Source organism: Fringilla coelebs (genome assembly GCF_963513975.1).
Source record: "Fringilla coelebs genome assembly, chromosome: 1".
NCBI classification, from domain to species: Eukaryota; Metazoa; Chordata; class Aves; order Passeriformes; family Fringillidae; genus Fringilla; species Fringilla coelebs.
This window is the reverse complement of record NC_140028.1, coordinates 70,595,783-70,616,766: the sequence shown is the minus strand read 5'-3', so window position 1 is coordinate 70,616,766 and position 20,984 is coordinate 70,595,783. Positions and strand designations below refer to the sequence as shown.

General features: G+C 38.7%; 1 protein-coding gene across 17 annotated transcripts in view; it reads left to right on the top strand.

Annotated features, from left to right (window-relative positions):
* IKZF1 (IKAROS family zinc finger 1) overlaps positions 1 to 15,761 on the top strand; it is a gene marked incomplete at its 5' end in the record, with an annotated part of 52,835 nt that extends 37,074 nt beyond the window's left edge. For 3 of the 17 annotated variants that reach the window (XM_084212860.1, XM_084212867.1, XM_084212873.1), the window contains 4 exons: positions 3,881 to 4,048; positions 5,941 to 6,066; positions 10,262 to 10,396; positions 14,580 to 15,761. In XM_084212860.1, coding sequence (XP_084068986.1) covers positions 3,881 to 4,048; positions 5,941 to 6,066; positions 10,262 to 10,396; positions 14,580 to 15,283 — 1,133 coding nt within the window. In that variant the 3' untranslated portion in view covers positions 15,284 to 15,761. The remainder of the gene's footprint in view (positions 1 to 3,880; positions 4,049 to 5,940; positions 6,067 to 10,261; positions 10,397 to 14,579) is intronic. The other 14 variants (XM_084212874.1, XM_084212869.1, XM_084212876.1 and 11 more) reach the window with 10 other exon arrangements.
* Between the last annotated feature and the right edge of the window lie 5,223 nt (positions 15,762 to 20,984).

Here is a 20,984-nt window from a genome sequence, read left to right as displayed (position 1 = left end):
CCCCAGACCTTCAGCTCCCCAAACTTCTTGCCTGTCAGAGGGACCCATTTGCCTGCCGGGGGTGCTTGGGGTGCTACCACACAAAGATTGTCACTTGGAGTGACATGTGGGGTGCTGTCACACAGAAATTTCTTCACCCTTTGCAGAGCTTACCAGCTAGACCCTCTTTTTAATAAGGGAATATAGTTCAAGCCTACGGTGGAAGCACCCCACAAGAGGCACTTTGTTCAGGACAACCCTCTTTTACACACAAAAAAACTGAAGGGTGCTTTGTCCCTGGGTCCTTCCATGCAAAGAATGCTTTTGCTTTCCCTCCTGCCTCATCCTCAGCTCCTCTCCTGAGCAGCCTCTTTGAATGAGCTCAGGTGGTTTTTCAGGGTCTGGCAAAGGAGTGGAAGTTCAGAGCTGGTAGTTTAAATTAAAGGGACGTCATGGGGAAACAGTGGTGACTGCTTTTCCTTTCAGCTGCGCTGTGGAAATTAAAGTCAAAATGGGATATACTATTACAGACATTTAACTGACTATGCCAAAGCCCATTTCAATACATGCCTGGTGAAGGAATAAGCCTCACAAATGAATTACTTTGCTGCTAATTCATGTAAAACCTGCATATGCAGTGAGGTTTTCTTAAATAAATATTTGATAAGTGAACAAAACTCTAGCACACTAAAGTGCCAAAATAAAATGACTGCCTGACCTGATAAAAGATGTAATTGTTTTTAATGAATACACCTGCCAAATGCAGATATGCAGAGCAGCACCTGATATTTCTGCCCTCTCCTGTCTGCAGGCAGCTGTACAGCACTGACTGCTTCCTAGCATCTTACCTGTTGCTTACATCTGCAGAGCAAATCCCAACTCACGGATGCCCAATTCTTCTCACTTCCCTTTCAGCACATTAATTTTCTCCAGCTTGCCACTGCCTTGTTTGGTGTTTAAGAAAAAGAAGATCTTGAAAGGAGAAAGAAATTCCTTGCTCCCTGATACTGAAACTTCAGTGTATATTCAGGCTTCTCTCGCTCACTGTGCATATATCTGCATATTCATGCATATCTGTGTATGGGTGTGCATAGGTGTATATATTACCTCCTTATGTGTACACTAAATTAAGTCACCAGTTAGTTCACTCACATCTTGTTACTTGGTTCTGAATGTCTCAAATTTATTTAGAAAGAGAGCTCTGAGTGTTAGGTGATCTTGTCATTGTTTAAGAAATTAGAAATATTTTAATTAAGATTATAAGTATTCTTCACTGAATACATCGTCCAGGGCCCAAGCTTCTACTAAGGCTTGCAAATCACTGCAACAGTGATAATGGTTGATTGAATTCAGGGTCCCACTGCAGTTTTTGTTCCTGGGTCATGGTTACATGCCCAGGACAGGTATGTACTGTTCAGACCTGGAGAAAATAATACACTGTTTAGACTGTTTAGAAAAAGAGTCATTATGTATTTTTTATTTCCATCTTGTTCCATCCTCATTTTTGGAGGTATCACCACACCCAATAACCTTCCATCAGTGGCTGTCAGCATCCTGGCAGGTCTGGGAGTTCTGCTGAGCTCAATAAAGGAGGCATTTCCTCGCCTCAGTAGTTGCATCATGGACAGCTAAGGGCCAGCAAAGCTACACATAGCTTCAGTGTCTTTTGGTGACAATGTTGTTCTCTTTCTACAGCAGCATAAGTTCAGGCTTCCTTACATCTGATCCCACTCTAAGTTCTGTAGAAGTATTTGGTGTGCAGCAGTCTCGTTTGAAAGGCTCCATCCATCTTTTCCACCTAGTGCAAGACTTCACCCTGTGACTGGGAGGGCTGTAGGCTAGAGATACATTGCATTCTTACTTGTTTTACATTTCATTCCTGGAGTACTCTTATGATTCTTGTTTTGTCTTCTTACAGTCCTCTGAGTAAAAATAACCGAAATGAGTGCTAGAAAAGCTACTTAGTAAGAATTAACTATTTCTTCTGAATGTGTCCCCCTTGCTGAGCTGGCTTCTTCCATTTACTGTTTCAGTCCATTTCTGAAAAATACTTTCTGCACTGAGTAACTGCCCCAAAGATTAAGAAGTTAAGTAGAGAGACACTTATCTGTTTTCTCCCTAACCATACTTCATGTCTATGAAGTACTTTTCCAAGTCCTGTAAGGCTTATGCTGGCATTTTTGTGTGCTCTCCCAGCTGAACCAGATGTGGGTATAGTTTAGATGAACAGAGCTGCTTGACAGACAAAGAAAGTGAGCTCATTTGGCATGACAGGCACTATGCTGCTGTGCTTGAAACTGACCAGTGAAAATGTCTTGCCATAAAGGGGATTCATTTGGCTCTTTGCTGAATGCTAAAGCTGCCAGCCCTGATGGCAGAGTCTTCATGTTTTTGGGCTGGGACAGTGCTGCTATCTAATTGATCTGTTTTGATCAATTGATCTATCAATTGATCTAATTGATGCTGTTCTGGTTCTACCCAGAAGTCAAAAATTGTCATGCTGCACATATATGCACATGTATATGCACATAAAAAGTCATCCTAGGTGTGCAAAATGATACGTGATGTTTGAGTGAGAGAGAGAAGGAAGAAATTGGTTTTGTTTTTCTTTCTTTTTGTATTTTAACTTCAGCACTGAAATCTTAAATACAATGTTATTGTTGCACAAAAAAAAATTTATAAGAACAGGTCATTCTTTGGGCTGCTTCTAATGTTGATGCACTATAATTGCTACAACAGATTGAACCTAAGATTGAACCTAAGAGAAACAAAGTTCAGCAAATGTCTTTTAAAGGCTAGCTTGACTTAGTTGAGGACTGTACAGAAACAGGAATGCAGAAGCTGTTCTTGCTGATAGAATGCTCTTATATATAATTTTTCTGTTATCCCTATCTGGTACAACTGGAAATGTATTATATTTCCCATTGATTTCAGAAAAGGCCTCATGCATCTTAAATTTAAAAAAAAATATACAAGAAAAAACCAAAAAACCCCAAACTAATAAAATACATTGATGTTAAACAGCACTAAAAAGCAAACAGCCATATTAATTTTTGCAAAGGCTTTGATTCACTTCCTTGATAACAAACACCAGTTTAGACAAATCAAGGCTGTGTCTCTTCAAGTTTTTCCCCATCTGTCCAAAGTGTAAATCATCAGAGCCTGTTTGTGCACCTCCTCTGCTCATACCTTACCTATAGAAGGGTTGGGACTTAGGCATGGAAGTACAGGGCTTCCTTTGCACTGTCTTAACTTCTGTGATTTTACTCTCTAGCTTTCTCTCTTTTCTCTGTCTCTTTCCTGATTTGGCTGCTTAGGGACAGACAGGTAATGGAGAAGAAATTGAAAGGGAAAATACAGGGAAAATGTAAATGAAAAGAAGTTATTATAACTGTTATAATGAAGTGCCTTTCATTTAAATATAAGAATGTAACGCTGAAATGAACTTGTGATCCTGAAATGCATTTTTAATGAGTTTCCTTTTTATTTTGCTGCTTCAGTGGCATATTTTAAAGACCCTTTGAAAAAAGCCACATTAAAAACCCCACCAAATGCCACAACATGCAAAATTGGATATTGGTTTATTCCAAAACTGCTGATCAGGAAGAGTGGCTCTTCAACACAAAATGTTGCAGTCACTTTATTTAAATGAGTTTGAATTTGCATTGTGATGTGCCATTCTGATTTAGAAAAAAAAAATTAGATTTTCAGATCAAATTGACCCAGCCAGTGAAGCATTAAGAAACTGGCAGGTTTAGTCTGAAAGCCTCATGTTATATCAAACCTGCAGCCGGTGGAAGTCACAGAGCAGCAATGAGAAAACAACTTTCTCCCTGAAATCTTTCTCTTGTTACCGCATAAGATTTTTTTGTTCTCACATATTTTCTCCTTCTTCCCATAGGAGAACGCCCTTTCCAGTGCAATCAGTGTGGAGCCTCCTTTACCCAGAAGGGCAACCTCCTGCGCCACATAAAGCTGCACTCAGGTGAAAAGCCCTTCAAGTGTCACCTGTGTAACTACGCTTGCCGCCGCAGGGATGCCCTCACGGGACACCTGAGGACACACTCAGGTAAGTGAAGGTTTTGGAATAACCAGGGCTGCTTATCACCATACCCACTGAGGAGATGGGGGTGGCCACCAATCCTGAGAGCTCTTCTCACCCTGAGTGGCCCCATCTTGGGGTTAACCAAGCTGTGAGCTGGCCACAGCGTGTTAGCAGCAATGAAATGACTTAACACACATCACACTCACGACCCTTCACCAGAAGAGCTGGGTTTTTTCCCATACTTCTTGGCTGATTCAAAGTTTCTGTATTAGAGTTTCATCTTACGAGCCCCGTGTGAGTAATCCATTTCATAGAAGTACGAACATGACTTAAGTTGATGAATGCTTTAGGGTTAGAGATAATAAAGTTGAAACACAGTCTTGTATTCATCCTCAGCCTAAGGAGTGAATACTGCCTACAGCATTTAGCAGGAGTTACTTGTTGCATGTTGTTATTACAAGTACTTTGAAAGGGAGAGTGGGGACAAGGCAGAGGGTGGGAGAAAGATAATCATCTTCCACAAAAGAGGACGCTCATGGAGTTTTTCAGTGTCTGTCTCAACAGTAATATGGAGATATGAATAAATATTTTTGAATAGCTGCACTTTCCCATTACCATGAACCTCTCATTGTTTGACAGAAGCCACAGTCACATACCTTCTGTGAAGTAAAACCAATTTAGCACATTTAAAGTGCCTTTAAAAGCTGAGTGCCATCTCATCTAGTTCCCCAAGCTAAGCTGCAAATGCAAATTGCTATTTGGATGGGAGACCTCCAATACACATTGCTGGAATTGACACTGGTAATGTTACTTGTGAAAGTTGGTTTTGGGTTCTGGGTGGCAGAAGGGGAGCTCTCAAAGTGATATTTTTGTGCTCCAAAAAAATTAGGGAAATTCTTCTCTAGCACATGTATTAAAAAATAAGATCCTTAGATTTCCAAAATAATTTCTCTTTGTCCTGTTTTTTCCCAGCCTGATTGAGGAAGGCACATATTTTAAATAGCATTTTGCCTCCCTCTCCCTTGTTGTTATTGATTTTCATGGATGCACAATTTGAAACATAGTTTTCATGTAATGATATATATGAAATCTCATCTAGACACTCTTGGTAAATCCAGAGGATTCCATAGGTAAAGAGACAATGCCTAAATTATAGATAACGTAATTCCTGCAATTGGCAAATTGGCACAAATACATTATAAAACAAGCTGGATGTCTGAATCTGATTTTCACCTAAGAACCTGTAAATAAAATTCAGAAATTAAACTGTGTAACTATCTAAAATTGTTAAATCACATATAAAGTGACAGTCTTATCATGTTAAGACAGAAAATTCAAGTCCAGAAGTACACAGAAAAGTATTGTTGGTGAAAAATTCCTAGAACTAGCTAGGTCTGGATTGATGTAATACAGAAAATAAATTGTCATGCCATTTATCTTTAATTTCCAGAAGCAGAAAACACACAAAATCTAGGATTGTCTCAAAAGAGTTGAGCTGGTTCTGTTCACACCAGAACTGGCCTCCAGCCAAGCAAGTCCCTACCTATACCACCAGTTTGTTCACTGGCAGTCTCTGTGCGACAGGACGCTACAGAAACCACTCCCAGACCTTTGAAGGTGTCTCAGTTCCTAACCTGTGTAGACACTGTTTTTAAAGATTTTATGTCACAGTCTTTATCTGATCTAAATCATCTAAAATCAGTTTGTAGCACCCATAGAATTGGCCTGTTAATGTAAAGATATACAATCAGTTTTCCATTAGTTGTTTTTCACTTAGATTTTTAAATTGACAAAATCTTCCTTCACCACAGCATGGCTTTATTGTTGGGGTGGCCTTTTTATCTCTTGTCCTTACCATTGTTAATATGCTGTTGAATGCCTCATCTGAATCTCATAATGAATTGTGTTTTCTCCAGTTGGCAAACCCCATAAGTGTGGATACTGTGGTCGCAGTTACAAGCAGCGCAGCTCTTTGGAAGAACACAAAGAACGCTGCCATAACTACCTTCAAACCATGAATCTCTCAAGCAGCATCTATCCAGGTAATAAAAGTGTATATTTGGTCAATACTGCTGTCCTGTCATAAATGCAGAGAAAGGAGTGCAAAAGAATCAGTAGTACCATTTGTGGCAACTTTTGCTTTGGAGAGTCACACATATCCCCCACATGTGCGATCCTGTGTCTGGATTTATTCTTTATGTGATAAATATTTGGCTGTTTTTTACTTTTTTTTAGCTCCAGTAAACTGCCAAAGTACAATTCAAACATGTAGCAAAACACTTGCAAGGCCTGGAAAACATCAGTTTGTCATGTCGAGACAATATGGCTACATCACCTCACTGCCTTCTCTTGGAGGCCTATATTGCAATACACTTATGGATGTATTTTTAATAAAGACTTAATTCCAGTGTTCTAGTTGGTGCTGCAGAGTTTTCTGCATTGCACATCTCCTCCCCTTCCCAGGCATGGCTTAAAGGGCTTACTTGACCACTGGGACCAACTCATCTAACAAGGATGAGATAGCTGGCTTTGATCTCACTCTGCCAAAAAAGAGGACATAAAGCCAGAGTTATTTAATTTAGGCAGTTTGACTTGAGACAGTCCAGAATGGCAAATAATTTGTTGACAGCCTTCTTCCCAAGCTTCCCTTTGAAAGAAAACTGGGGGGAGATAAGGACCTGTGTTGAGATTAGTGTAATGATGAAGGTAAAGTCAATTTCTTGGAGAATATCAAAAAACTATACCCAGAAAGAGAGCAAGCAGATATTGGGGCTTGGATTATATTTTTTAACAAAGATCCAGAAGATCTGTAAGGGATTCATCACAGTAATTAGCCATACAAAGTCCTCTTGCCTGTGCAGTTTTAGATGGAGAAGATCCAGTTTCTATGGTGGAGTTTAAACCCAGCCAGTAAGTTCCATTTCCTGCATACCTTTTTAATCCTGTCAGTATATGTTATTTAGTTTGTCAAATGACAAAAAATGGAAAGTTCTCTCTGCCCTCTTTGCAATGATGCTTCATTTAATATTTTATATCTGTACAGAACCTGAATATGTTTTTACATGCTATCAAGTAATGTAAAGTATATGCACATAATGATAGCAGTGAATACAACTGAGATGCTTCTGCAGGCAGCATGTTAGAGCAGTGCCCCTTCTAATTTTATTGAGGGGTTGCGGAATATATGAATAGAAAACCTCAATGTAGTAATACACAGTAAGCAGAAATACTTATTTCTCAAAGAGATGACAGGATTTAGAAGCAAATATTCTGGTGTGGGATTTCAGTCTTCAGTCTAGCACATGAATTTAAGTGCCTGCACACTGAATTTGAAAATCTTTGTGAATGAGTAGCTGAACTACTATGAAAGTATTAGTAAGATGAAAGTGATGTCAGGAATCCTAAATTTTAATAAGAAATGAAACATTTTATATCAAATCCTGAAAGGAGAGTTTGCACTGGCTTACAACTATAAGTAATAACTCTGTGGGATGAAAACTTGAGGAATTAATTAATGCATTGGAAGAATCACTTCTTCTTCTATATACATTTATATATGTATATTTTCATGTATAGTCTTCTTGTATTCTTCTATATTCTATATTTGACATTATATGACTGCTTTTGCAAATTAGAAAAAAAATTAATTAACTAAAGGGTTTAAACCTCATATTTAGCCAAAGACTTCACGCAAAAAATTTTAGTCCTCAGTTAAAAAAATCAATTCTATACACTTCCAAAAAAATGAAGCTTTCATTCATTTTTCCTAGTATTTTGCATTGTGAACATGTAGAAAAAACAGTTGAGAATGAGTGGATGCCCTGTGAATTTTACTGTATTCTATGATAATCTAGAAAAGCAAGCAGCTATAATATCACTGTTCTTAAACTATTTCAAGATCTTAAACTATTTCAAGGTGTGATGTAGATCTGTTATTATTCAGGCCTCTTTTCCCCCAGTCTCAAAAAAAATTCAAAAAATTGGTATAAAAATATCTGCTAGACCATCTGATTTGACATTCTGCCACAGCAAGATTGCTTTTTGCAGCATTTTTAACATACTTTAGGCAGCATGCGTAGAAAAAATGCCAGTGGAAAGAACCTAAACTTGTAGAAGTTTTCCATCAGCTTGGAAATCTAAAAATGTAATTGAGAAAGAACTTAAATAGAGATATTACCTGTAGTTTTGCAATTGAGTTGAGTGGAAGTGTGCTGAAGTCTTACCAGGCTTAAATAAAACAGTAGGAGAAGTAGTTTATGAAGTTTTTAAAGGATCAATTACAGTTCTTCAGGCATTGTGAGTTTTTTGTTTGAAAAGATAAAATGATTTTTTTTTCACTTTACAGACACCAAATTATAGAGAAATAGTTATTCATTTGGTTGCAGATTTCAGAGGGTTTCAGTTGAAAGTACTAGGGATTAGTACATGATTCAATTTGCCCTCTTTTTAAAGAAGTTTTAGAAGTTTGAAAGTTTAACTGTTAAAAACATGACTCACCTTCTCTTGAACTGATTAGAAAAGAAATGTTATTATATCCTAAACATGTATTTCCTGATCCTTTCCACTTTTAACTAAATATTTAGTCTTTTGTGTTCCTGTTGAACGTCTGTCTTAAAAGATTCTCTGTAAGTCTCTTCCTGAGATGGTACCTGGAAGCCTTGGTCTGCCCAAGATGCTGGTGTGCGCTTGTTCAGTGATGGCTATGTACCATAAACACCCTTTTGTTTTCTGCACCTTCATGACTAAATTCTTCTAATTTCCTGCATTGGTCACAATCTTTAGTGTCTTATGGGGCTGGAACACAATTCCGTGAAACTCTGTGTAACTGTCATTGGCACTGGCATTTTCATTGTCACTGTCACTGCCACTGCAGTGTGTGCTGCTGCAGCAGGGACTCAAGAAACAGTTGTGTACTCCTCGGTTTCTTTGCAGGGCACTGTTGAATAGGAAACTTCACCTGTTCTTCACAGTTATCCATCAGAGCTGATTTTATATATTTCAGGTCTAACAAAATTTTCACAATCATCCTTTTATGGCTGTGGTATATTCTCAGAATAACATTGGATCACAACGATGTGTTCTCAGCTATTGAGAAACACCCAGGTACCAGACTGATGTATCCTGTGAACCAGTTAATCCAGTGATAAAACAAATTCTCAGCAGGCACAGAAGGAAAAATGTAGCAGAGCGGGGCACTTAATTGAAACAACTCAAAGAATCATAGTATAAAAATCATCTTTTGCATCTTCCTTTAAAAGCAACCCAAAAGTTCTGGAAAAATGTCTATATCTTAGCAGCAGATAAAAGTAAAAGTAACCCCTTTTTCTCCCTTGACAAACAAATCAAAAAGACCCCAAACCCCACAAACAAAAAACATACGGCAAAACAGTTGTGTTGTGACCTCAGTCCACTCACCTTTCTCATAGGTGCTGGAAGTCAGAAATACCTTTCCATACCTTTTTCCCAGTCATTGTTTTGACAGTGCATTTTCATACATCCCTTTTGTTTCTGCAGGAAAGTACTGAAGTAAAATATACTGAAAATGAAATAGTCTCCTTTTCCTAGAGCCTCACAGTTAAGCTCCTAATTCTACAGAGTCTCAGCAGCAGCAGGAGGTTGGGAAACAGGTTTGAGTATTGGAAATCAGTGTTCCACTGAAGGTGTGATTTTATCAATTAAAATTGCTAAAGTCTAAAATAGCATCAAGGAAGTATTGAAATATTTGCTACGGGATAAAAGGGGATGGAGACAAGGGCTGGTGTAGCTTGCAAATACATCTTCCACTGCTGGAGTTGAGAAGTTTATCAATTTTTCCTGCTGAGGAGGCAATTATCATACACTGGGAGAGGTGCAGAAGGGTATTGCGGGGGGTTTCAGTGGGAGAGTGGAAAGGTGAACTGCTTTGTGTCCAGGATAAAGTTAGGACCTCATTTGTTCACAGAAATGCAGAGTGGCTGTAGAACAAAGGGTGGAGTGATTATGTGACATACAAGCAGAAACCTTGCAGTTGCTATCTCATTTTTGTGTCCTAAATGAGGAAAACATGAGCCTGTACATAGATTACCCAGCGTGAGGGAATCTGTTACTGAGAGTCAGAATTGTCCTGTGTCTCATATGCTGAGCTCCTTCGTCCAGCTGCTTGGGAGCTAAAAGACATTGACTGACAAATGATAACCTAAGACAACAGTTCCATTAAAATGGAACCTGCCTAACCCTTCTGATGTCATTTGATTTCAGTCATAAAAGACGAAAGTAACCAGAATGAAATGGCTGAAGACCTGTGCAAGATAGGGTCAGAAAGAGCCCTCGTGCTGGATAGACTAGCAAGTAACGTCGCCAAACGTAAGAGCTCTATGCCTCAGAAATTTGTTGGTAAGAGTTAAACGTTTGCTGTCTCCTAAAAATAAAATAAAACAAAGCCCCCTAAAAATCACAGCATTTTTACTTTTGCTTTATAATTTTACTTGTTTTGCTAAATTAATAATATGTATCTCTATAGAAGCAGATACAGAGATGTGTTGGAGGAAAAAATAACTAAACATCTCCAACATCAATTTCTGCATGTTTAATTTTTCACATTTGGAGATCAATTTTAAGCCTTTTTCCTGCCTTTTTAAAAGCTTGCAGACTAGATCATTACAAAATCTGAACAAATTCTTGAAGTTGCCTTAATTAAGAACCTGAAGACAGGAATAGAAGTTTCCCGGATAGCATTTGACCACACTTTCAGAGTTATTTTATTGAAATCTTGAATGACATTCAGATCTGGGCATATTGGTGTTTCTGAAAGCATTTGTGAATAGCTGAACATAGACTGGGTAATATTCGTCACCCTTTGATAAACTCTGTTTATTTTTGTAGCCCAAATTGATATGTCTGAAAACAGCACCTAAATGAAATGTAAACTTTGTGTACATTCTATGAAGGATGCAAAAACTTCATGCCCACTTGCACATAGCAGTTCTTGTCTTAACAATGAAAAATTTGACATTAAGCCTATAAAAATAAAGGCTACACATATTGTTCTTTTTAGTAGGACTGTGCTAAATAAGGATTACAGCAGTTTTGTGAGATCCACATACAATATTTGTCAGCTATGCAAGGTTATTCTTCAATAAATTAAAACATGGTAGATCAGAGGACATCATATGCTCATATCTAGTTAGTTTCTTTTTAAATTCTCTGTACATTTAAAAAATATTATTCTGTAGGAAACAATCAGATTAAAGTCTCTGAAACAAAGTGCACATAAAGAAGGTCTTCAGTCAAAAGTCAAGGAAAAAAAAGATCAGTTTATGGGACAGAAAATGCAAATATACTTCCTTCAACAAAGACACAGGGTTGAAAGGAAAATAAGTATTTCCTAGATGAGGAAAGGGAAGTTTCAGCTATGTCAGGAGGTGCAAAAAAAGGTTTTAAATTAAATTCCAAGGCTTTTTTCAAGTCCAAAAGCAAAAGTTCTAGGAGGTAGTCAAGGATAAGAAAAGCTTATGCTTAAAAAAGGGCAAAAGTTGTCGTAGAGGTAGATACCAAAAATATATCAGCTATAAAATATATGTAAGGCCAACCAGACACTCTAGTAAACTGCTTGCATTAGGCCAGATACTAATTCTATGAAAGCTCCAGGAAGATTAAATGTGCTTCAATTTAAAAGGTACTAGCAAATATACTTTATGTAGTATATCCTTGGGTGTGGACTGGCTATTTCATTCTTTTTTTCTCTGTTCACCCTGAAAAACAGTAAAGACAGCCAGTTTAACTATGAGTTTTAGGAGGGCAGTTTTTCAAGATGCAGTGTAGGAAGACAACTTACTGACAGCAGATATTTATGGAAATTTGCTAGGCTTCAAAAGGAAAAATTTTTCTAACAAGAAAAAAAAATTGCTCCCAAATAATTTCCTTTCCAATCTTCATCTGCTGCTTCATACAATTGAAGAGTTTCTGATTAACATAAGGTTGGGCTGGCTACTGAGGAGAGCTTTTGGGTACTTTATTGCTCCTCTAGATTATCATGTCCCAATACCTGTGCTGAATTCCAGGGAGAAGGATAAAATGGCATCCTTCACATAAGGGAAGGAGTGTCTTCTGCTTCACTAATTTTTTTCAAGACTAAATTAATTACCTTTCAAAAATTGGATTGTTCAACAAATCCAGCCAGTCACCTGTAAAATTCTCTCTGTATTCCAAACTGGAATAGTTCCCAAACCCAAAAGACCTGGGCCATGCAAACCAGAGAGTGAGAACCCCACAAAAAGCTAATATATGGTTATAATGTTTAAAAGAACAGGCAGCCAAGAGAGGGATTAAAAAATACCAAGAGAAAAGGTGCTCACATGCACTGAGTGCATTTTTACTGTGTAAGTACCTGCTGCAGAATCCTGAGCAATGCAAACCTTGAAGTGCATCAAGCCATTAGCAGTTTAATTTACTTACGCTCTAATAACCACAGAAATGAGCTATTATTTTTAATGAGTGCAAGTATTACTGCATTGCCTAGATATAGAAATGGTGCCTGCCTACCCTAACTTTGTGTGTGTTTCAGACACTTTGCTTGGAAAAAAATTTTTCATATGAACACTGGATTCTCTCAGCACAACTACCAACTAGTTATGCTACATAAAGCAAATACTGTCCAAGAAACAGATATTAAAATCTTGCTTTCTGGATGCCCAAAATTTTGTTTATAATGAAGACCAGTCCCATTCTTCAGTGGTGTGCAGCACCCATGGAATATGAATGATTTTGGCTTCATTTTTTCCTCTTTGAATAAAGTGTATACATTCATGTTAGGAGAGTTTTTCTGTATTTAGTTTGAGAGTCTTTTACAATGCCTATTTTGAATCTTAGGCAACTCTGCCTGAAAAGTATAGCATTATAGAGCATAAATCTGGAATAAAAAAAAAAAAAGAATGCAGCCCAAATTGGCAGAATGATTGGGAAAGAAAACAAGAGGAACTGGAAGCTTGTGTAGCATAAGCAGCTAGAAGGTGTCTGTACCCTACATCCCCTATAGGAACTTATGCAATGCTCAGGGTATTTCTTGCTCTGCTTGCAGAGCATGGAACTGGTATGAAACCATATCTTGTGGGAAATGTAGACCACAGGACTTCCTACACTTTAGCCCCCATCATTGCAAAAGTGTCATGCTAGAAGGTTTTTGGTCTCTTCACTGACTTTGAATGGTCAATCTGAGTAGAAACTGGGTGGAAAATTGTTGATAAATTAATGTGCAGTAAAATTTCCATGCTTCTGTTAGCATTTCTTTTGACAAATTAGGACTTTCCAAGACCTACCAGTAAATTTCATGTTGATCAGGAAATGGTGACAGTACTTAACAGAGATGTTTGTGGCTTTTAGCATTTCCCAAGATCTGAAGAGCTAGGAAATTCATCCAGACTATCAACAATATGTTATTGGTAGACCATAGGAGCTTGTGACAATCTTTTACCTTTTTACATTTGCATGAATTTATTAAGGGCCTGGTAATAACTGATGGTTTACACTGTCAGAGAAGACTGCTCAAGTTCATAAAATCATTATCTGTGCATTTAAATAGGTTTTTCCACTCCTAACTTTTTTTTCTATGTTTTGCTATCTGTACAGTAATTTGGGGAAAACTGTAGTGAACCTCAATGTTCAATACTGGGGTATCCAGCTAAATATACTATCAAGGTATACCATTAGTGCAGTCTGATTTAAAAAAAAAAAAATAGTAGATTTACCCCTTACTTAAGATATCAGAATTAAAGTTACTTAAGGAATCAGAATTAAAGTTACCAGTAATAAGTAATCTTGCTCCAGATAAGTCTTTCTACCTTGTAGGAAAAATATACTCCAACTACAAATGTGCTTAATTTTTTTCCATGATTCTTGGTTTCTCCTGTATACAACAACTTTTTGACACAAAATATTTAGGGACATGGGTAACTTCTGGTAATGTGTCTGACATGGCTTACTTATAGTAGGTGTGTGGGGACAGTGGCAATGTGAAAAATAAAGTTTTTATTGATTTTTCTCCAAAATGACATATATATGACCACATTGCTGATATGGGTTATTTCTAAGAAACTGAAGGTCTGAAACTAAACCATACAATTTCCAGTCTAAGAATGTAATACTTTAGATAAAAATATTGATAATGTTCTTCATGCTCTGAAGTATCAGGCCAAGCTTGCTGTGGCTGTGAGGGCACACTGGCTTCAGCAGACACAAAGGCAGTGAGTGCCTCTGCTCACTGTAGAGGCAGGTGAGGCACACCAGTGAGAAAGGAGAAAGACATGACAAAGCTAGCTCCCATGAGTCCCTGTATAATTATTTCCAGAATTTCTTTCATCCATTTGCTTTTCCAAAACCCTCAAATTATTTTGCATGCTGAAAAAGACCAGCAATCCACCACTTTTCTGAGCAGTTGTATTAGAGAACCGTGAATACCTTAGGTGGATTTCAGAGGTGGATTCAGTCAACTCTCCTCTTCCCCGTTTTATTGATCCATGATGTTCATTTCCTTAATCATGTAGAAATCAGCCCTCTAACTCCTCACTGTTTTCCACTGCAGGTGACAAATGCTTGCCCGATCTTCCATATGATGCCAGCATCAACTACGAGAAGGAGAACGAGCTCATGCAGACGCACGTGATCGACCAGGCCATCAACAATGCCATCAGTTACCTGGGGGCAGAGTCCCTGCGTCCCCTTGTCCAGACACCGCCGGGTGGCTCTGAGGGAGTGCCCGTCATCAGCCCCATGTATCAGCTCCACAAACCTCTTGGGGACAATCAGATTCGCTCCAACCTCCCTCAGGACAGCGCGGTGGAAAATTTGTTGCTGCTTTCCAAAGCCAAGTCTGTCTCCTCGGAACGAGATGTCTCTCCCAGCAACAGCTGCCAAGACTCAACAGATACAGAGAGCAATAATGAGGAGCGCAGTGGTTTGATCTACCTGACAAACCACATAGGTGCCCATGCAAGAAATGGCATCTCTATAAAAGAAGAAAACAGGCAATACGATGTCTTGAGAGCAGGTACTGACAATTCCCAGGATGCTTTCAAAGTGATCAGCAGCAATGGGGAGCAAGTAAGGGTTTACAAGTGTGAACATTGTCGAGTCCTTTTCTTGGATCATGTGATGTATACGATCCATATGGGCTGCCACGGGTTCCGCGATCCTTTTGAATGCAACATGTGTGGCTACCACAGCCAGGACAGGTACGAATTCTCTTCCCACATAACTCGAGGGGAGCACCGTTTTCACATGGGTTAAAACACAGGCACAGATCAAGCCTCAACAGCTGTGTTACTGGAGCTGCACGAGCCATGACAGCAACAAAGCAAAAGTCAGCTGGACAGTAAAAGTCACAAGAGAATCATAAGTTCAGCAATGTTCTCCCACAAGACCAGGGATTTCGTTTTGGTAGCATGCATTGCAACTCAGTTTTCTAAAATGAGTTTTTACTGAAAATGTTTGATCACCAAAAACCTTTAGTAATGTAAGTAGGAGTTTTTGTAGTCACATAGCTGGAAGCCCTTCCCTGAACTGATGCTTCTTGCAAGCCCCCCTTGCCAGAACTCTTAACCATATGCAGGGTGCTCTACATAATAAGGACACAACAGGCAGCAGCGGCCAGGCTTTCTCTCTTAGCACCCTGAGCGTAGGGCTCTTCTACCAGATGTGTGATTTTTTTTTTGGTTTCTGCTATTATTTGACTATTTTGAGAAGATTGAACTCAACTAAAGATGGATGGACCCATTTCAGATGACTTCATCAGCAGTTGAGGTGGGATGGGACCCCCTCAGCCAGAAGGTTCTGAGCTGCTTTGGTGGTAAGAAGAAGAACATTTCCACCTGCAAGGGTGCTACTGGTATTGATAGCACAACACGCCTTGTTTGTGTCACTAGGCAGGCAAGCAGGAATGCAAAAGATAGAAGAAACACCCTTGTAATATACTCTGTGAAGTATGAATTGCATTTAATGTATAGAAAAAGGGTATTGTTGGCTCTTCTTTGAATAAATATTTTCTCTTCCTATCCAATAAACCCCCACTTTTTGTTAAGCAACCCCTCTTTACTCTGCATATAAAAGTTACAATGAATTTAATTTTTCTTTCTCTTTAAAGTTTTAGTTATTTAGAAGAGTATGATGTACAGTTGAGAAAGTAGTTAGGTATATGTGTGGGGAGTCTCCTTAAGCACATTTTTCATCTTTTTAAACTGTCTGGAAAATATCCAAATGTCCCTCTTTAAGATATAAAAAAATCCCATTTTGCTGGCACAGAAGATGTCCTCTTGTAAATTTTGTGACTCTACTCATAAGTGTTGCACTTGATTATTTTTAAAGCACTGAGGTGAATTAAACCAGCTAGTCAAAATTTGCAGCCGTCTTCTTTTTTCCTGGCATTTGCCATTTAATGAGGGACCAAGACCCACAAAATTGTAGTGACCCTTTACTTTCTATCCAAACAGTCATTTCACTAAGTGCTTTGAGTTACTTTTACTTCAGTAGAACTAATCTTAAGATATAAAAAATATTGGGTTTTGCAGAATGGAGACCAGAGGCTGCAGCACTTTGCAGAATGCAGAAAATTCCACCAAAATATTTCTCCATGGTGGGCTCTGCTGCAGGTACTGTAGCTTCAGTTAGAATAAAAATTTCTATGACAAATAGATTTTAACTCCATACACATCTGATAAAAAACCTTTTTTTTAAAGCTTCTACTTAGCTTCCTCTTCCAAATATTTCATTTCTCTCCCTGAACACCCTCATGCTTTAAGACTGGGCAAAAATAAATTTTTTGCAGCTGCATAAAAATCTGTCACTGGTGCTGCAATATTTTCTGGGAAACATTCATAAAAGAACCCCATCTTATTAACTTAATGTAGAAAATACTTCCATTCTGCGCAAGGAATGGATATTTTACAGTAAACACCATCAAATACCCAACAAGACTAGCAGTCTTGTCATACCTTTACAGATTTTCCATTCACAAGTGCATGCAAGCACACGTATTTACTATAAAACAGTTTTGATGGGACCATGAGCTGCTTGTACCTGGGCCAGTGTGGCCTGATACTACATTTGCAGCTATATTTGATAAACATTTCCTATATACACATACTATTACAGGCATGCCGAGTTCCTTCTTCTGCTTTCACTTTGGCAGGTGTAGGTCAGGAGCAACAACACCGAAGCTGAGGAAGGACACTGATAAAACAATGAATCACAAATGTGTGCTTACACAACCTCCAGCTTTGGCTGTTCATGCCAGCTGTGAGGTCCTTGCTTCACTGGACACATGGGCATGGTGGTGTTGTTACACTGAACATGCAGGAGAGCCTGACAATGTGGTGGCTTTGTCACCAGAGGTGAAAGCTGTGTAGGAATGCCCACAGACCAGTGCACACATCCACAGCAGGAAAAATACATTACTAGTACATGTTATCCCCCCAAAATGAGCAGTGTGAACTACAGACCCAAAGGTGATCATCTCTATTCTCCACATTAGAACTCAGTTGCCTTAAAGGACTTTATTGATGCCCTCTACTCCCGCATTATAACTCAGCTGAGAGATTATTGCTTCCTTCCAGCCCAACAGGCTGTGCGAGGGATGGGCACAAGGAATCCCTGGCCACTTTCATGCCCCAGCCATGGTCTTGTCATCAATGCCAGCTGCACATTCAGCTTCAATTCACCTGGCAATAAGGTTTTACCAAATATTTTGCATAGGAATGATCTGAAGAGGACTTTTCAGGGGTTAACTTACATGGATGAGTTTCCTTTAATTTTATCCCTTTCTTTAAGTACAGTTGGAATGGATTCATTTTTCATAGCTGGCAGGGTTGCATTCAGCTACTCTTACCCCTCTCCAATTTTGATTGATGCCAAACGAGAGGGTATAAAGTGATTTTTGAGCCCTGCTGCAACGTTCTGTGTGAGATCAAACACTGGCTGTGCAGTAATGTTCTGCTTTTATTGCTCTTAGACCACTTTCATGTTCTTCTTAGGTTTAGGTCACTGTATACCCCATTCCATAATTTTTTCCACCCTTCATTTTAAGACTCCCCCAGCTATACAGGGGAGGGGGACAGCAGCTCACTCAGGCGGTTTTGTTCCTTTGCTTTTACCAAAAACCGGCACAAATAAAGCCACGTGCATGAAGCGTGTAAACGAGCGCAGCTCCAGCGGAGTCCAAGTGTGCCTCAAACACAGCTTTGAGAGGTGATTTTTGATTCCTGGGTAGGTTTGGTACCTTCACCACATCTTTGTGCACGCACACACACACACACACGTGTCCAAGTCCCTGTGTCTCTCCTCCTGTCCACATGCACATGCCCTCTCTGAGGCTTTGTGTATCATTAATATTTTATATACATTTGTATGTGTATATATATCTAAAATGGTTGGTATGACATGAGTATGATGCACTGTAACTCACAGTGGGTTTGTTTCCTGACTCTGGAGTTTTCTTATTTATACCATAACAGAATATGTTGATGTTGTATAATAAACAGTACAGTAGTATAAGTAAGTATATTAAGACACAGTGTATCAGGGCATAGTCTAAAGGCAGAGCAAATGGCATTCTCTGTTCACTAAAGGGCTTTTTTAATTTTGCTTTTTTCCAGTGTTTTTCTCTTTTGCACAAAATCATCTTCAATTTGTTTAGGAACAAGTGGTTCAATAATTTTATTTATGAACATATGCAAGGATGGCATGAAAATAGGATGTTGTGTCTGTGTACATTGAAACAAACTGTGCCCTCAGAAAAGTTTAGTGAATTCTTCTTTTTTGCTCTTTTTTTGCTATGGTGCAATACCCTGATATGGCTTAGTTGACCTTTAAAAGGAGTAAATATGTGAGTAGTTTTAAGTTTATATTTGTTTTAAAAAAGTGAAAAATAAATGCTTCCCATTCTTCCCCAGGCACTGCCTTTTCTAATGGAAAAAGTTGTATTTACACATTTTTCTTTTTTTTTTTTTTTTTTTTGCTGTGGTTTTATATTGTAACTTTGTTTTCTTTGAGAATATTGTATTTAAAAAAAAAGGCAATTTCATAAAAATTGGAAATATTATTAAATTATGTCTGCAAACTGAGATGTATCTTTTGCGACAAAAGAACAAGATAAAAACCCCGAGCCCCAGAAAATTTTTGTCGCTCTCCTCATGGGTGAAGGAGGCACTGGGCACAGCTGGAGGCTCTGTGTCTGTGGGTGTTCACTGTGTGGGAGGGGACACAGAGCAAGGTGAGGTGCAGGTAGACAGAGCCCCATGGGGATTCCATCATGCCGTCCCTGCACCATGGAGAATCCATCCATGGTGAGTCCATCCGTGCTGGCCTTGCAATCCAAACTCTGTGGCCAAAAATGCCAGACTGTCACCACCCTGCCCCCCACGTGAGGCAGCCTTGCTCAGCCACCTCCAGGTCCTGAACTGGCCACCTGCTATCCAGAGTGTCCCTGCCCTGTCCCAATTTCCAGGGTCCTGCAAGCAGCCCACTGCTGAGATGTGCTTCCCCTCCAGCCCTCTCCTCGCACCCTTCCCTCCCACCAGCCAGATGGAGTCATTACAGAACACAATTACTTCTGCATGTAGAGTCATGGTAATTCAAAATAAAACACAGAGAAATTATTTCTACTATTTGCCATAACAAAGGTGATTTCTCTGCGGGTGTCCCTCTTTCTTCACATTCCAGCACAGTAAATTTCACATCACATATTTAATGCAAACAAGGATCAGTGTTTTTCTCAGAAAAGGCACCATTTATAAAGTTTCAAAAATATTTCCATTTGTTAAACAGTATAATTTTGAACAAAGAGAGAATTTTAAAATAAGAAAAAACAACCCCAAAACAAACCCTTATGGTATTGCAATTAATTCTTTTACAGGTTCCCAAAAGCTAAATTTTCCTTAAGTTCCTTAAGTTTTGTGGTATAGTTTCATTATAAACTATGACTACCTAATATATGAAGGAGCTAAGATCCTAGTTTCTTTGTTCCCCATCATAGGTGGTTCTCAGTAAATGAAACTACAGATTTCTGTTTCAGCTGGTGACTTTTCTCCAAAACAAATATGTTCTGTTTAATAATAATATTACTACTAATAATAACAATAATAATAAAAATTGACCAAATGTACTATTCTCAACCAATGTTATTAAATCCTTTAGCTAGAGAAATCCACAGATTTAAGTTTGTGTCCCTAAAAATCTGTTCTGGGTCTCTTATCTATTATGTTTCAAAGACTTCCTTCAAATAACACATATTTTTTCCTACTCCAATAGCTTGATTAAATTACACCAGAAACTGTGGCAGGTGCCAAGACACAAATTGTTTCACAGACAAAACCTACAGCTACCAGGGGTCAGTATTTTCAGCCTCAAGCGCTCAGACCAGCTTCCCAATCCATACATAGGCATCAAAACACCAAAACAGCATTAACTTCTGCTCAACAAACAGTGTTTTTGAAATCAAGAAATACACTAAAATACACTCTAATATTTTAGAGATACCAAAATGGGAACTCTGAGCCAGACCTGGAGCACATGGATCAGATAATGTAACAATTTCCTGGCTTTTTAATACTGCGTGTGTATGTGTGTGTGTGTCTGTGTGTGTGAGAATCACTCAACATTGTACCTGGGGGAAAGGAGTTAGAAATGCTCCTGACTTTGCCAGCACACTGAAGATATTGCACTGCTTTTATCAGCTTGTGAGATGGTCAAAAAGAAAGGAAAAGCTTTCACTGAAAGCTTCATGTTTCAGTAGTAGCATCAGCAATTTGCAAACTGAAAATGTGGCAACTGGAAAAACAAAATATTTGATTTCTGAACAAACTGTTCATGCCTGTCTTGTGGGTCAGATCTCCAGGGCATCCTTCCCTGCTACAGGCCAGCCAGGCTCTGTCCACTAGCACGAAACACAGGAAGCTTCTTGTCTGGAAGGAAAATTTTACATGAGAACAAATTCTGG